Source organism: Lacerta agilis, chromosome 8, assembly GCF_009819535.1.
Source record: "Lacerta agilis isolate rLacAgi1 chromosome 8, rLacAgi1.pri, whole genome shotgun sequence".
Classification (NCBI taxonomy): domain Eukaryota; kingdom Metazoa; phylum Chordata; class Lepidosauria; order Squamata; family Lacertidae; genus Lacerta; species Lacerta agilis.
The window spans coordinates 55,008,141-55,024,378 of NC_046319.1; the positions used below are offsets into that span (position 1 = coordinate 55,008,141).

General features: G+C 46.2%; 3 protein-coding genes across 4 annotated transcripts; 2 read left to right on the forward strand and 1 right to left on the reverse strand.

Annotated features, from left to right (window-relative positions):
* The first annotated feature begins 157 nt into the window (after window positions 1–157).
* IQCC (IQ motif containing C) lies at window positions 158–3,462 on the forward strand. Its single transcript, XM_033157629.1, has 5 exons — window positions 158–291; window positions 1,109–1,252; window positions 1,422–1,746; window positions 1,989–2,107; window positions 2,521–3,462. The coding sequence occupies exons 1-5, from the start codon at window positions 223–225 to the stop codon at window positions 2,557–2,559; spliced, it is 696 nt and encodes a 231-aa protein (XP_033013520.1). The 5' UTR covers window positions 158–222; the 3' UTR covers window positions 2,560–3,462.
* Window positions 3,463–4,242: 780 nt separating this feature from the next.
* On the reverse strand, window positions 4,243–8,299 carry TMEM234 (transmembrane protein 234). 2 transcript variants are annotated; one of them, XM_033157633.1, is made up of 5 exons: window positions 8,228–8,299; window positions 7,342–7,493; window positions 6,061–6,127; window positions 5,258–5,350; window positions 4,243–5,041 (listed from the first exon to the last, which is right to left on the reverse strand). In XM_033157633.1, the coding sequence occupies exons 1-5, from the start codon at window positions 8,238–8,240 to the stop codon at window positions 4,965–4,967; spliced, it is 402 nt and encodes a 133-aa protein (XP_033013524.1). In that variant the 5' UTR covers window positions 8,241–8,299; the 3' UTR covers window positions 4,243–4,964. The 2 variants fall into 2 exon arrangements, with proteins under 2 accessions (XP_033013524.1, XP_033013521.1); XM_033157630.1 differs by lacking the exon at window positions 8,228–8,299 and having other exon boundaries at window positions 7,342–7,822.
* Window positions 8,300–9,112: 813 nt separating this feature from the next.
* On the forward strand, window positions 9,113–15,369 carry EIF3I (eukaryotic translation initiation factor 3 subunit I). Its single transcript, XM_033157638.1, has 11 exons — window positions 9,113–9,256; window positions 9,923–10,015; window positions 10,346–10,433; window positions 11,181–11,246; window positions 11,733–11,882; window positions 11,983–12,110; window positions 12,442–12,552; window positions 13,331–13,420; window positions 14,571–14,644; window positions 14,824–14,916; window positions 15,031–15,369. Exons 1-11 carry the CDS (start codon window positions 9,254–9,256, stop codon window positions 15,110–15,112), a joined length of 978 nt encoding a protein of 325 aa, XP_033013529.1. The 5' UTR covers window positions 9,113–9,253; the 3' UTR covers window positions 15,113–15,369.
* Window positions 15,370–16,238: the final 869 nt, after the last annotated feature.

The window sequence follows — 16,238 nt, forward strand, 5'->3', positions numbered from 1 at the left end:
AGGAAGCAGCAAACCGGCTGAAGCCCAGCTCTAAGGAATCGGAGAGAAACACATTCCCTTTGCAACGTGGGCAGCCTAGAGAACAAAGAGCGCGCTTTGGCAGCGCCACCTCGTGACTGCTCGTGGGAATTGCAAGAATAGGAAGAATATGTGGTCTCGCTTGTCGCGCGTCGGAGACGTCATCGGGAAGCGCGGTTGCCTGGGCAGCCAAAGCCGAAGAAGATGACGGAGAGCGAGGAAGAGCAGCAGGAGCTAGTGCAGAGGAGGAGGAGGAGGGTGGTGACGCTGCAGGTGCTGGAAACAGGATAGTTGGTGGCATCGGTTGGCATGGTGGACCTTCCGCTCAAGGCGCACCTAGGGGCGCTAGTCCTCATGGTTTGGCTTCCTATGGTGGCCTCATCCCCCTAGGGACCCTGAAAAGGAGCAGCAGCCGTGGGAGGGCGGGAGGCTTGATGTGGGTGCAAAGCAGGCGAGAGGAGCTTCTGCATGCAAAACTGGGAGCTTCTAAATGCAAAGCAGATGCTCTGCCGCTGAGCCATTACTCTCCCTTCACAACATGGCCTGCTTTGCGTAAATACACATTTCACCCATCCCACCCCTTTCCTCAGTGGTTCCCTTGCAGCAAATAAACTGCTCTGCTTAAAGCATTTTGTGCTGCTGCTGCTACTGCTGTTTTTAAATGGAAAAGGTGGCTTCTGTTAAAGAATGCCCATAGGGAAAGGTTCTCAAAAGTGGTGGTGGTAGCAGCAGCATGTAATATATAAATACGCGCACATACATAGGCCTTTTGCCCCTCTTTCTTTCCTTTCCTGCCTCCAGCATCTCTTCTCTTGGGATAGGGGTCAGGAGCAGAGTATACTAGAACTGCCAACTTCCTAACTGGCCTTTCTCCTGCGTCTTCCACAGCAGCCTGGCAAAGATGGAGATGGAAAAAGTGTCACTATAGGATTCCTGCTTGTTGGGCTGCTTTTTAAAAGCACAAGACCAGGAAGTGGGGGGAGTCATGGCAACCCTAGAAGACTGGTCTGTGTTACATCCAGGCTTGGGCTCATGGCCTCTAATTGCTTCCTAATTTGTGATTATTTTTTATAATTCATTTTCTTCCTAGGCTCATGTCAGGGGTTATCTGGTCAGGAAGAGATTTCAAAGCTTAAAGGGGGAATATGAGAGCATCGTCAAGGAGATTGAAGGGGATCTGGATCGGCTGAAGTGGAACAGGCATTCCATGCCAGTGCCAGTGCTTCTTCCAAAGGTATGGTTGCTGGTTCTTTCTGCTCTTGGTAGAAGCTGTCAGTGCTTATAATTTCAGTGGCTTTTAAATGCACCAGAAGGAAAGAGAAGAGGAAAATGAGACCTGGGTTCAGTAAATGTTGCAGCCTTGTACTGAAATGGGCGCTCTTCTTCCTCTGTCTTAAATATAGTCTGTCCAGAAACCAATAAAAGCCAAGGAATTAAGTGTCCAAGAGCCAGGAGCCAACAAGAACAAGTTGCATGAAAAGGAGGAAGCGCTTTCTTGTCAAGAACTACTCCCCGAAAAAGACCCTAATTGCAAGATGCAACTTCCAAGCAGCCTTCCAGCTGAGGTGGTGGCAGAAACTGAGGCTGAGGAGGAGCATCTTATGGGCGGCTCCCCTGGGAATACCTGCAGCCTGCCACAAGAGAGTGAGGAAGGCAAGCACCACAACAGCATGTCGTCCGAATGGAGCAGCATGATCCTTGACACGGAGTCTCCAAGGTTGAGCCAAGGTAAGGCATGTGGGACAATTTGAGACTCCAAGCTCCCACTGTCTTCCTTTGCAGTAGTTACTGTTTTTCTCTGTTCTTCAGCATCATCACCCAACATGGTGCTTTTTGCTTATGCTAAAAAGGCAGGTCCCTGCCCCAATAAACTTGGTAGTGGGAGGGTGGGCAGGGAAGAGGAGCCAACAGGAGGGGAAAGGCAAGGGGGAGGCAGACTAAAAGTGGTTTCTTGACCTTTTGTTGTGCAGAGCTTCATTTCCAAAAAGTACCAGAGATGCCCCAAGCTGTGCCTGACCTCCAGCGCTACCGAAAGCACCTGGCCATGGAGCTGCTGTGGCTGCAGCAAGCAATTGCCAGCCGTAAGAATGTAAGAGCTGGTTCTCGAGCCATGGGGCGCCTTCTGTGCATGGGGAGGAGATGCTAGGAGAGCAGGTGCTGCGGTGCAGAGCTGTGACTTCTTGTTCACACCTTTGTAAAATGATGCCTACAGCACCCTCCACCCTTGAGAAAAGAGCTGGTGGGTCTGGGGTGATTCTTCAGCTTTTGGTTCTTTTAAATTCAGTGGGTGGGTGCTCACCCACAAATAGCTAAAATTATCAGAGGCAGTATCCATTGGAGTCTAATGGGGGTACATTGTATGCTGGTGCTTATTAGTGTTTAATATTCATTTCAGAACCAACAGTGCACTAGGTGCTGTACAAAGGACAAGACTTCATCCACAACTCATTTCCATATTTCTCCCTTTTCTCTCTCTTTTCTCCCTCCCTCCCTTCTTCATAGTATTTGATCCTGAAACAGAAGTTGGGGAGCCCAGAGTGACTGCCAACTTGGAGGTCTCCAGCCTATCTTCCCAGTCACACAGAAACAGGCGTAGCTGCTCTTACCAGTCATCAGGGGGAAGAAAGCATTGGGGGAGCAGCTCCCACCATGACTGCAGGGAAGGGCTTGTGGTTCCCTGGAGCTGGCTGTTCTGCATGGTCCCAGCATTCATGCTTGTGAAAGCAAGTGAAGATTCTCTTCTGATTTTTCATGTCACAGTCTTGCCTGTTGTGGGTGTATCTCTTAGAGCAGGGTTCATTGTGGAAGGGGGCTGATGGGCTTTATGGGGGTCGGAAGACATTGTTCCAGTGCAAGTCAGACTGGTAATTCCTGTCTTAACATAATCATTTTTCTCAATTCTTGTTCAGACCATAACCATTTTTGCTTTCAATTTGATAATGCCCCTGGGTCTCTTTCCTTCTCAGTGAGACAGCTGGAAGAGGTGAGCCAGGCAATCTCTCTCCAGTTTCCCATTGTATAGTATATATAAAAGAAGGTTTTAAAGTACAGGGTTGTTTTCTTCTTCTCCCAGACCTTGTTAATATTCCTTCAAGAATGCAACTTTCTTTCCGTCATTGAATCCCTAGTTCTCATCCAACATTTTTGACCCACTCCTTTGACACAAGGATGAGGAGCGTTTGTTAGTGAGGGCTGATTTTACCTTCATTTTTGTGCTACTTAAGTTTGCATACAGTATTTTATTGCCACATTTTCACATAAGGAGCCATTTTTGTGAAACCTCCCTATATGGAAAAATTACACAGTAGTCACATGAGAGAAATTGCACCTTTACAGTCCTCCGCTATGATAACGTTTTACACAAACTATTTATTCCTTGAGTGATACTAAGGCATTGATATCGCCACATGCAAACCACCACACTCTGTGGAATAAAGGTGAAATGGAGACATGTGTCTTCTGCAGTTATCTTCTTAAATCTTTGCTTTCTTGTTCTTCTGTACTTTGCCCTTTTATATATAGTGCTAATGTAGCAATCTACACACATGGGATGGGTTTCTGAAGGCTTGGAGAGTGGGGAGTGCTAATGTTTCCAGAAGTAGATTTATTTATTTTTAAATAGAAAAATGAAGACTAGACATGTTCATTGACCACAGAATGCTGATTTGGGGGGGAGGGGTGCTGTTGATGGGAAACTGAGTGTGATAAAAAATGGTGGAGTGTCTTGAACTCAACACTGCAACACTCGCCCCTACCCCCTCCTCGCCCCCTTTTCTTCCTGGCCTTATACTGTATACAACACTAATGTCTCATATCAAACATAACCAACTGCTAGAAAAAACTACAACCAGAAAAAAGAAACAATGCACGTTATGTAAACCAAGAAATTTTTTTTTTAAAATCAACAACCACTGAAACACTGTTGCAAGTCCCACTTGTGTACAACTAATTACTCTTTCTGAAGTTCATTGAAAACACCGGGGAGTTTCCAAAGAAGAGGGTAAAGCTGTCCATACATGAAACTGCAAATGCAGTCAACACAAGATTTATGCTTTGCCCAGAGTCATTGGGGGTTTATTTCATTTATTTTTCTTTAGTGCTGGAGCTCAAGATGGCCTAGCAGCCTGCCCTATCATTCCAGTAGTTTGGGTGGGTGGGGAGCTGTGGTTGCACAGTGGCAAGGAAAAGCCACTCTGCACATGCTCAAATGCAGATTTAAAAAAAATTTGTTTACAATCATTTACACATCACCTGTCCAGGTAACAACTTTCTATGATGGCTTATACTATGATTAAGAAACAATTAAAATAAGAGTAAAGCCACAGAAAAATTCTAGGCATTAACCTAGACAAGATTTTCTCAACATATTGTCCTCCAGCCTAGTCTTTCTGCATGCCCTTCTGATCTTAACTAATTATGGGCCAAAGAGCAGGGCTGCCAAAGCCAATTTCAGTGGTTAGGCAACTTCGCAGAGGCCTAAGCAGTCCATCACATGATGCTGTTTGGGGCTTTACAGTTCAACACTTCCACTGTCGCCCTGCCTCACAGCTCTGCATGTGCACTAGCAGGAATGCCTGCACTTTTAGTTCACTTTTGCAGAAAATTGCTCTCTTAAGCACTTTGAACAAACCCTGCCCAAGTTGAAAATGCTCCTTATTGCACCATTAATGTGAAGGCACCCCCAGAACTCTCAAGGGTTCTGCTGTGGACAGGCTGGCAGGAGCATCCCAATGCCAAGTCACGCCACCCAGGGCCCACTGCCAACCAGTGGGGCTAGAGGTTAAGGAAGACAATGCTTTTCCTTCAGGCCTTGACATCTCTAAGCTTGTGCAGAGTCCACTGGGTGCCTCCAAAGATGCTGTGTGTGTGTGTCCTATGAGCAGAGCCAGCATTAGCATGGAGAACTGTTGCCTTCCACAGATTCTGCCCTTCTTCCAAGACGGTTCTCATGATGTCTCATGTACAGACCCAGCTATGCAGAGTGCAACTCCCAAAGCTGTCAGTAGCATTCCCAGTGCTGCCCCTAAAGGAAAAAATTTGAAAAATAAGCAAAAGCTCTGAAAGTGCTCACTGTTGCTATCCACTTCAATGTACAGTAACTTGCTCATGGAAGAGAGGTGCATATGGTTTTCTTATATATGCAAATCCTGTTAGCTCTCTATGAAGAATGGCACAGTTGTAAGAAGGGCACAGGTGGAGCTAACAGGGTTTGCATCTGCTCAGGAAAAGAGAGACCTACTTGCACCACCAATGTCTTCTCCAAGAACCTTCCCCGTTACTAAGGTGAACATCAGAGCCAGAGAGTTACAAAGAGGTACAGCCAAGGTCAGGTCTGAAATGGAAGAGGGAAATGGTTACCATTGAAGCATCTGATCTAATCAAATATGAAATGGCTCTGTGATGAGAACAATCCATCCTCAAGCAGGAAAGTGTATGCAGGGAATATACTTCCAGACTGACCTATGATAGTGCAGTCCCTTGAGTAAGTGAAGGACATTGCAGAGATGGGCTTAATATAGCTACAGGTTTTAGGGTTTTTAAACTTATCAGATTTTCTATTAAAAAATGTAAATCCAGGTTTATGCAGGAAAAATATGGACTGGTGTTTGTGCCAGAAATGTCATGTGGATGCTGCAAAAAGCCCCAATCCCACAATAAACACAGAAAAGCCACAGTGACTCTGGCTCTGTCTACACATGCAGCAGAAGGAAGTGGTAGAATGTGCAGGTGACTGAGTGAATGATACCACTTCAGGCTGTAGGAGGGGGGTGTTGTTTTTGAACACTCCCCTTGTGAAAAGCATCCTGTCAGTAAACAAACAAAAAATTGGGCAGGTTCTAAGCAAGCTCCCTTCTTGTTGAGTTGGCTCTCTCTCTGCAGGTTTGTTAGCGTTTTTACACAAGGGAGCTTTCAAAAATGGCACCCCCCCCCAATAGCAGTATGTTCTATTTGAAACTGGGCCACAAAATCAAGACCTGAAGTGTCTGCATATCTTCCCCAAATATCACTCACATCCTCTAGAAGCAGTAATTAAGGACCAACCTGTAGATGCTAAAGTAAGATAGTAGACAAAAGAGCCACACTGGTTGAGCACAAATGGCACCACGTACTGCAAAAATGAAAAATAACAGCATGGTCAGACCTCCAGGATTACTGGATTTGAAATGACAATGAGCTGCAATGACATCTTGAAAAGACCTTAGCTGTTAATACCCCATTTCAGGCTACTGCAGTGTTCTTCATCCATGGGTCCCCAGCTGTTGCTGACCTACAATTCCCCAGCCAACTTCACAAATAGTGAGGGATGATGGGAGTTGTAGTCCAACTTCTGGGGAACCAAGATTGAAGAACAGTGGTCTACTGTAATGTTTTGTAATTGGGGCTATTTTTGTTAATATGTAGCTGCAACTGATTCAAAATATGGCAAACACGATTTTAAATGGAATGGGTCACTGGGAACAAAGTATATCAATTCTGAAAGTTCTTCACTGGCTACCAGTTCCTTATCAGCCCAATGCAAGGTGCTAGTTTCAGCCTTTAAAGTGCTTTACAGCTTAGGATCTAGGCATCCTAAGAACCACCTACTCTCATGTCACCCCCAAAAGCAAATAGCATCCTACCCAGTAGTTCTCTGCAGTGTTCCCCCACATCAGAGACCTGACAGGTGACAACAGTGAGCTTTTTCATCTGTGGTGCCTCAGCTGTGAAGCACCCTTCCTTGCTTCATGTCTTCTTTACTATCTTATGTACCAGGTTGTTGTTGTTGTTTAGTCGTGTCCAATTCTTTGTGACCCCATGGACCAGAGCACGCCAGGCACTCCTGTCTTCTGTACCAGGTTAAAACATTTTTACTCTCAGGCATTTAAAGATCTGATGTTTTAAACATTATGCAAATTTGTCTATTCTGCTGTTTTATGATTGCAATGTTTAGTAATCTTTAGAACTGCCATATATTTTTACAATACATCCATTTACTGTAGTTTATTGTACTGTTTTAAATTGTACCTTGAATTGCCTTAGGATACAATTTTATGAAAGGCAACATACAAATCTCATGAATACATAAGCACATTTTATTTCTGCTTGAATCCAAGCTGCTTGAGTCCAAGGCTGTAGCTATGGGAGAAGCCCTCTTGGGCTGCAGATGCTGTGAACCCCTCCATCATAGGCTCAGGTTGTACATACGTGTAAAGAGACCATACAACATAGACACCAGAGTCTCCGCTGTGCCTCATTTCCAAAAGGAAACACAAACCCTGGGTAAGCACCTGGACCCCCAGGAATCTCACACTACTTAGAGATCGGGGTGGTGTGCAACAATACCTTGTAATTGAGACAAAGGAATTTAATTTCTGCCAGCAGCTGTAGAGTTCTGCTCTCTCTCTTCACTCGCTCCAGACCCTCAGTTCCTCTTTTCAAAAATGGATTGGTTCCTCCCCAAAGAACTGCCACCAAGACCAAAGCAGCAACTTCACCTGTAACAACACAGTGCTCTAATCCCTGCAGTCTAAGAATTGTTTTGAAGAATTTTTCAATGCATGAGTTAGGGAATGGTTCAAGGTTCAGCGTCCAACAGTTCCCCAGCACCAACACCATTTGTCATGGTACCAGAGGCCCCACACCCATAAGACTACCAACAGCATAAACTACAGCATCAATATATGAGGTGATGGGAAGCCCTACATCGAAGGTGGTGAACTTGTGGTCCTCCAGATGTCCCTGAACTAGTTCCCATCACTCCAGACCATCAACCATGCTGGCTGGCGCTGATGGGAATTGGGAGTCTGGACGGCTGCAGGTTCCCCATCTCCACTTGAGAGCAGGGGAGGGGAGAGAGAAAGAGAAACTGATGCTGAACTTAGTGTGGACCCCTCGTTTTCTGGTAACAAATCGCACAGACTTCCCCCTCCACGCCTCAAAACTTTTCTCCCAGTCTTTGTAAATAAAAATCCTTCGATGAGGGAAGTGATTTCAAAACCAGTTTCAAATCAGGTAGGGCGAGCCTGTGACCTTCCTGATTGGCCATGCAGGCTACGGCTGGCAGGCAGAACGGCGGCCTGCAAATAAATCGAACAAAGACCAGCGCAAGCTCGTGCGCTTTATTCAGAAGGAATCCCTCCCCTCCCTCACGGTTAAGAGGGCCTCGTTCCCAGGTCACCGTCCCCCCACCCGGCCCTTATTTCTGTGGCACCGGAAATAACTTCCTCACCCGGCGACACCATGGCGACAGACCCGACCAGTCGAACAAGAGCCTAGAGAGACGCCGCAGCCTGGTTTTCCGGTACAAAATGGAAGTCGGCCATTGACAATCTCTTTGGCGGAAGGCGAGGCGTCGCTCTCTTCCTAGCTCCGTGGTCCCCGCCCTCCCAAGTGGCTCAGGCGCTTTTGACGTCCCTCTTGTGAACTGTATATTTCCGACCTTCTAGAGAAGGAGCGCGCGTGAGGGGGGGGGGGTAACCATAGAGAGAGCCTTAGAACTCTGAAGAAGTTTCATCTCATGAAACTCCCCTCCAAATGCATGTGTTGTTTTGTTTGTGGTGCTTGGATTTATCACTTTCCATGCATTGTTTCAAGAGGGCAAGAGGAGAGGAAGAGTAGCAGCTGGACCAGGGGACCTCAGCAGGATGGCTATGTCTCATAAATGTATTTATTTATTAATTTGATTTCTCACTCACCCTTCCCTATAAGGTCCCAGAGCAGTTTAAAATCCAATATTAAAACAGTTGTAAAGAAAAACAAAATAAAAAATAAATAAAATACCTTCCAGTAGCACCTTAGAGACCAACTAAGTTTGTTCTTGGTATGAGCTTTTGTGTGCATGCACACTTCTTCAGATACCATTTGAAAGCTCATACCAAGAACAAAGTTAGTTGGTCTCTAAGGTGCTACTGGAAGGAATTTTATTTATTTTTTATTTTGTTTTGACTATGGCAGACCAACACGGCTACCTACCTGTAATTAGAACGGATTGTTATTCTTCTCACCGCATAGATAGAACGAAACTGGGATCTTTGTTCGCTTTCTGCGTGTGTGTTTGTGATCTTGCGTACGCACCCTCCCCGCATACGGGGAATCCTCAAACAGAAACCAAGCTTTATGCACCTCTCTCTCCTTTTCCTATCTCTATAATTCCGCTGCCGGGCTTTTCCTTCCTGTTTGATGCCGGAAGTGGATCCTCTGCCTTTTTCGCTCGTGGCGTCGTTGCTGTTCCTGGTGGCGTCTCATCACCGCAGCCATGGTAAGACTACCTTTCTCCCCCGCCGCCCTCCGGATTTCTCGAATTAGGTTTCTTAACTGACCCGGGCGTTTGTTTCGCTGCCTGTGCCCTTTACCTGTAGGCCTGTGTAGGCCGCACTGTGGGTTGTTTTCATGCTTGTTTCTTTCGAGCCCCGCGCAGAAACGGGACGCTTGTCCCTTATGCGCGCACGACGCTTTCGGAAGCCGCCACACCCCAAATCCAGACTGCCTCCTTATCTTGTTTATATTCTTCCCCCCAACCCACAAACGCCGACACCCCCTTCCTCTGATAACCCACCCCTTGCCTTGCTCGTTAGGTTTAAAAAGTAGTAATGGCCGAACTATTTCATCCACACCGGGGGGGGGGAGGAGAGAGAGAGAGCCTAGCGATGCTGTTGAAACGACAATTTCCCCCTTCCCTCCCCACTCTCACCCCCTTGGCTTGCCTCACCGAAATGGCCTTATTCGTCAGAGCTTCATTCCTATATCTGAAGGGTCCTATTGCACACCCTGTGCGTGGAGTCTAAATAGATTGTAGTTATTTGTGGTTTTAGTAACTAATGTTCAGCTCAGCAACAAAGCTGAGGAGCCACATGATTTTTTTTATGATTTTAAAGTTGTTTTAAACTTCTTTAATGTTGTAATTTAATAGTACATTTCTTCACAGAAACCCATATTGTTGCAAGGCCACGAGAGATCAATTACTCAGATCAAATATAACAGGGAAGGAGACTTGTTATTCACAGTAGCCAAAGATCCGGTATGTTTCCCTCAAACTGTTCTTTTCTACACATTTCTTACAGTCGCATCTTCTTGCTGCCTTTAAAAAGTATACGTTGTTGCCTATTTAGCATATTATTTTCTCTTGTGCTTTTGAAAGCAAATGTATTGCTGATTTGTAGTTAACCATATAAACAGTTCTCCCAGTACTTCCCCCTCACCAAAACTCAGTGCAAACTTGTTTGCTTCTCACAAGCCATTAAGTAGTAAATAAATGGTCCAAAATCAGGTAGACTAGAGGATGGTAATTTTGTTCTTGTCTTTCTGTTTTGGGTGCATTTTCATAATATGATTATTCTTCTTTTATCAGATTGTTAATGTTTGGTACTCTGTCAATGGGGAGAGACTCGGCACATACAGCGGACATACTGGCGCAGTCTGGTGTGTGGATGCTGACTGTATCCTTTGGTTTTAGAAATCAGTGTATTTGAGACACTTTTTCAAGTATTGAGATACTCTTGAGAGACTTTGCAGTTGGAGTGAGCATTTCAGAGAGTAGTGGAGGCATAGCCAATATGGTGTCTTCTGGATATTTCTGTATTCCCAGCTCCCCATATCCCTGACCATTGATTGCCCATTCTGGCTGGGGCTGATGGGAGCTGAGGCCAGCAACATGGGCACTACATTGGCTACTCCATTCTGGCTGGGGCTGATGGGAGCTGAGGCCAGCAACATGGGCACTACATTGGCTACATGGGCACTACTCCTACTACTTTTGACCACTAATTTGGGGGTTCTGGTAGAGTAGCTGCCTGTACCATCAAAGAGACAAGGGTCATAGTGCTTGACTTTCACATACAGTAACCTAATTCATCAGATGCATGAGTTTGACTAAGAGGCTAATGATTTAGTATAAATACAAATATGACTTTGAACATATTAGCAGATGGTAAGAATAACCCTGCAGAACACCTACTTTTTAAAGAATACAGATTGGTTAAAAGAAACTTCCTGGATGCTTAGATTCATATGAAAGATGTTGAGGTTTTGCCCCAGACACTGGACAACAAAAGGCTTGTGCAGTTGGATGAGCCATGTTTTGGAATTCATTTGGTATGGATACTTGTAGCTGTGCAGTAAGTCATATGCACCTCCTTCTGTAAGTTGTACAAAATTGTGTTGGGGTTCCTTGACTGCTCCTATAGGGGACACGAGGCACGTGCTGACAGGCTCTGCAGACAACAGCTGCCGGCTCTGGGACTGTGAGACAGGTAGAACCTCAAACTAAAGCTTTTGTGGAGTGATGGGAGCACTGTGTGTAGTGAGGCAGGGTGGAAGATGGCTGAGGCTGATGGGAGTTGTAGTCCAGAACATCTGACGGGTGCCAGGTTGGGGAAGGCTGGATTAAAAACCTATCAACATGAGGCTGACTTGGGAGAAGGCCCCACTGGAACTCATTTGGTCTTGCCTCTGGGTAAATGTGTGGGGTTGAACTCTTAAGCTTGGCAGGTGCTTATCTGACGATAAGAGGTGGGCTGCAGCTCACTCGTTTTGCATCAGTAAGATACCAGAATCCAGCCCTTAGCATCCCTGGTTGAAAAGCCTCTGGTAGCAGAGCTTGGAAAGCTCTCTGTCCCCAACCACCCTATTTGTGCACCCGAGGCCTTGGAGAGCTGGTCAGAGCTGACAGACCTGGTATGCAGAGATTTGCAAATCTTCCTTCAAGCTGGTTTTATGTGTGATATCTTTTGCCTTAGGGAAGCAGCTTGCTCTGGTGAAGACCAACTCAGCCGTGCGTACCTGTGGCTTCGACTTTGGAGGGAACATCATCATGTTTTCCACAGACAAACAAATGGGCTACCAGTGTTTCGTGAGCTTCTTTGACCTCCGTGACTCCAGCCAGATTGGTGAGGCCATTAGGTTGGGATGGCTCAGGGTTGGGGTGGGTGGCTGCCTCTCCTGCCCTTTGGCATCTCTGAATCTCACCCTGTTTTGCTTTGTCTACAGAGGACAATGAGCCATACATGAAGATCCCCTGTAGTGAATCCAAAATCACCAGCGCTGTTTGGGGTCCCCTTGGGGAATACATCATTGCGGGACATGAGAACGGGGAGTTGAACCAGTTCAGTGCAAAGGTTAGTGTGGGCTGGAACTGTGAGCTGCAGCTGATAACCAAATGACAAACCACATCCAGCCACTTAGATGAGGATTCTTTTTTCTCCTTTTTTCTGTGCTTTGCAGTCCTGTTGAATTATTTTTATTTCCCCCTGACTCTTAAAAAGAAAAAGAGGAACTTGGATGAGGAGTTGTTTTTAAGTTTAACGTTTTGTATTGTTTGTCTCTCTCTTTTTATTCGTGTCGGCTGTTTTGGATGGGATGTTTTATTCAGGACTTGAGAAAGATGTGGTTTCTCCCTCCATTGGTCTGGAGGCGCTCAGTTTCCTTCACCTCTCTTTCCTCTCTTAGTCAGGAGAGGTCCTCATGAACGTCAAGGAGCACACCAAACAGATCAATGACATTCAAACCTCTCGAGACATGACCATGTTCATCACCGCCTCCAAGGATAACACTGCCAAGGTGCGTCCTGCATCTTTCGCTGATTTGCCCTCGTTAAGTGTGGAAATTGGGACTGGTGCAAAACCCATTAGTGACCACTGAGAGGTAAAAAGTTCACCCCAAAAGGAAGCTTCCCATACTCCCCATCCATGTTTAGCACACTAGGAAGTGCTGGAAGAGAAGGCTTTTATGAATAGGTCCCATTTCCACTGTTGGAAGCAGTACACCTCTGACTCCGTTGTGGAGAATCACAGGTGGAGGGAGTACTCTTGTGCCTGGGTCCTGCTTGCGGGCTTCTCATTTGGGCATCTGGGTGGCCACTGATAAAAGAATGCTGAACTAGATGCACCATTGGCCTAATCCAGTTGCCAGGCTCTTAGTTCCAGAGCACAAGAGCTACTTGCGCCAAATATTAGTTTCCTGGTTTGGAATTGGTGGCACAGCCTGGGGCTCCTATGTCAGCTGGGCAAAGGACTGAAGATTGCTTAAAACAGTGTAATAAATCAGTGCAGGTCATAATGCACCATCAAGCAGAAGAAGCCCTCTTTGACTTCTGAGGTCCGTTTTGTGCTTGCTGCAGCCACCGCAATGGGCTACCTGCTGCCGTTGCCATTAGGTGGTCTCTGCAGTGGCTGAGAAGTCTGCTTCGTGTGCTTGGCTGGTTAGACATGATGCTTTGGCATTCCCAGGGCGGGGCGACTGGGACCTTTCCCAGGATTCCAATGCTTTGTGCCTTTAAGAGATGCTTTTGCCTGTTTGTGCTAAGAAGTCTCCTGCCAATTCACTTCTTCCTCTGCAGCTGTTTGACTGCACGACGCTTGACCACCTGAAGACGTTCCGGACAGAGCGGCCAGTGAACTCCGCAGCCCTCTCCCCCATCTTTGATCATGTATGTTGGTGGGCCAGATGGGGCACCTCTCCTTTGTCCTGGGGCATCCCCACCCGTCCTCATAGCTAGACATTCATAGAGTCCCAGAGGCTTGTGGAGGATCTTCCGCATGTGAGACAGAGATGCTAGACTCTATGTTACCTTTTGAATATATGCTGTTGTTTGTGCATTGCCTCCTTTGCCATCTCAACCTGGCTTCAGTAGGATTGGGTAGGTGTGATGTGACAATACACTGACAGATGGAGGGGCAAGACTCAAGAGTGAAAGAGCAAGCAGGCAGCATTGGCTAGGCTTCCCCATTTCCCTAACCCTTCGAGACACTCAAGTGGGCTAGAGTTTAGAGTATTGATTATCATCCCTGTTGTCTGGGTTGCTGGGAGAGTTCCTAGAATTCAGGTGGGCACTGGAACATCAGGATATTATTTATTTTTGTATTTAAGTATTTATTTATTATTAAACCTATTGGTCGCTTTTAAAAAAAAGAAAAGTTACCCACAGTGACTTACAACAATAAATAACACATACATTAAAACCAGAATTAAATGGAACAGGAAAAAACTCTGAAAAACACATTCATATTCTTTTTAAAAGGCATATTTATAATGAAGGAGGTCACAGATAATTAAAAGCCAAAGGCCTGGTGGCACAGACATGTTATGCCTCTGGCGCCTGATGCTATGTAATGATTGTGCCAGGCAAGATACCCCGGGGGTGGGGTGGGGGAGCATTCCACAAGCAGGGAGCCAGCACTGAAAAAGGCCTCTTGCATGTTTCCACCCTTCAGACCTCCCGTGGTGGGGCTCCATGGAGAAGGGCCTCAGATGATATTTGCAAGGTCTGGGTCAGCTCATATGGGGAGAGGTGGTCCTTGAGGTATTGGGGTCCTAAGACACACAAGACTCTATAGCACTAGCTGCAATTTCTGAAGCACCTTCAAAATCAGCCCCATGTACAATGCATTGCAGTAATCTAATCTAGAGGTTACCAGACTGTAGACAGAAGTTAGGCTATCCTTGGTCAGTATGTTTTGCTGTGTGGTAGAAAGCAAAGACATCATGTATTGGGCTTGGAGTCCTTGCCCTATTGACACATTACAAAGGAGTGTGTGACTGAGATGTTCTCTCCCCACCCCCCATTCCCTCTTTGGCAGGTGGTGTTGGGTGGTGGACAGGAGGCCATGGATGTGACGACCACTTCCACCAGGATTGGCAAGTTTGAGGCCAGGTGAGCAAATTTTGGCTTCTCCTATTCCTGCAAGGGGGTGATGGTGATGGTGATGTCAATTCCCCAAGCAACCAGTAGGCAATGGTTACCTCTTTAGTGAGGTATGTTGAAGATACTCTCATCATCAAAATCTGGGCTCTGTTGCTTGTATCTCACTGCCTTTTCCTTCGTGGTTCTAGGTTCTTCCACCTGGGCGTTGAGGAAGAATTTGGGAGAGTCAAGGGCCACTTTGGCCCTATTAACAGTGTCGCTTTCCACCCTGATGGAAAGAGGTAAGGGTGTCCATCTCCCTGCGTTCTAAGCCAGGTGTGCATCTCACCAGGGTGAAATCTGGAACTCCTGGAATTGAATCTATAACTTTGTTTCTGCTTTGTTTCTGCTTTCAGTTACAGCAGCGGTGGAGAGGACGGCTATGTTCGCATCCATTATTTTGATCCTCAGTACTTTGAATTTGAGTTTGAAATTTGAACCAGCCCCTTCCTCCTCCCCTTTCTACAGTTGCCTTCTGGATCTCTGCAATCCCTGCTTGTTCCTAAGGAGGTTTAGTGGAGATGCACAGACTGACGCAGAGAACAGTGTACTATAACTGCTGCTGTGTTCTGGGGAAACGTGAGAATGTCCAGCTTCTTGTCTGCTCTTGGGAACAGCCGCTTCCTGTCATGCTTGGCATATTTATAAAAGTTATACAGAAGGAAATAATAAATCCTCACTCTTGTTTCCAGCTACAGTAGGAGTGTGTTTGAATTTCTTAGCTGTTGATGTCTTTGTTACTCTTAACACTTGACCATTTTTATGCAGATTTGTTTAAGGGGAATAGTTTACATGGGCCTTAGAATTTAGCCCTAGGATTTGGGTGGCCTCGCTGCAGAATTTTCCTTCCTTTCTCAAGATGCACATAACTCCCAGGGCATTTGTAGTAGTAGTAATGGTGCTGACTGGATTTCTTACCCATCCTTCACCACAAGGTCCCGCAGCAAGTTACAGCCGTATAAAAACAGAATATTAAAATCAGTCAGAACAACTTACAATCATGGAGGAGAGGGCTGTCAATGGCTACCAGCCATGCCTATGCTGTACCTTCACAGTTGGAGGCAGCAATACTTCTGAACAGGAGTTGGAAATGGCAGGATAGGAGAGTGCTCTTGTGCTCATGTTCTGCTTGCTCATTCCCCGTAGGCATCTGGTTGGCCATGGTGAGAACAGGATGCCAGACTAGATGGGCCATTGGCCTGAGCCAGCAGGCCTTACAATCAGAAGAATAGGGCAGGTACTAAAAAGACACATCTCAGGTGTCCAAAAACCAGAATAAAAGGCATGAATGCTGTTATTCTCTTGTTGGACCAAGTGGCTCAGCAAATGCCTTGCATGCAGAAGGGCCAAGGTTCAATTCCCCATGACATTTCCTGTTAAAAAAAGGGCCCTTGGCAGGAAGGGGAGGGAAGCTCTTGCTCTGCTGGAGACTTACTCCCAGTTTGAGTAGATCAAGCTTTCCCCAAACAGATGTTTTGGACTCACAACTGTCATTAGCCTCAACCACCATGGCTGTGTTCCTTAGGGCAGAGGGGAATCACGAGTCTGGCAAACCACTTGGAAG

Bases quoted from the DNA above. Each gene is read 5' to 3' on its own strand.
- IQCC (XM_033157629.1), top strand. From the start codon at position 223: ATGACGGAGAGCGAGGAAGAGCAGCAGGAGCTAGTGCAGAGGAGGAGG. The intron at 1,253-1,421 runs GTATGGTTGCTG...TCTTAAATATAG, and splicing joins TGCCAGTGCTTCTTCCAAAG to TCTGTCCAGAAACCAATAAA. The intron at 1,747-1,988 runs GTAAGGCATGTG...TTTGTTGTGCAG, and splicing joins GTCTCCAAGGTTGAGCCAAG to AGCTTCATTTCCAAAAAGTA.
- EIF3I (XM_033157638.1), top strand. The intron at 12,111-12,441 runs GTTAGTGTGGGC...TTCCTCTCTTAG, and splicing joins TGAACCAGTTCAGTGCAAAG to TCAGGAGAGGTCCTCATGAA. The intron at 14,917-15,030 runs GTAAGGGTGTCC...TTCTGCTTTCAG, and splicing joins TTCCACCCTGATGGAAAGAG to TTACAGCAGCGGTGGAGAGG.
- TMEM234 (XM_033157630.1), bottom strand. From the start codon at position 7,614: ATGGTGTTGGTGCTGGGGAACTGTTGGACGCTGAACCTTGAACCATTC. The intron at 6,128-7,341 runs GTATTGTTGCAC...TCATTTTTGCAG, and splicing joins TCCTTTGTCTCAATTACAAG to TACGTGGTGCCATTTGTGCT. The intron at 5,042-5,257 runs GTAGGTCTCTCT...TTTTTCCTTTAG, and splicing joins AGAAGACATTGGTGGTGCAA to GGGCAGCACTGGGAATGCTA.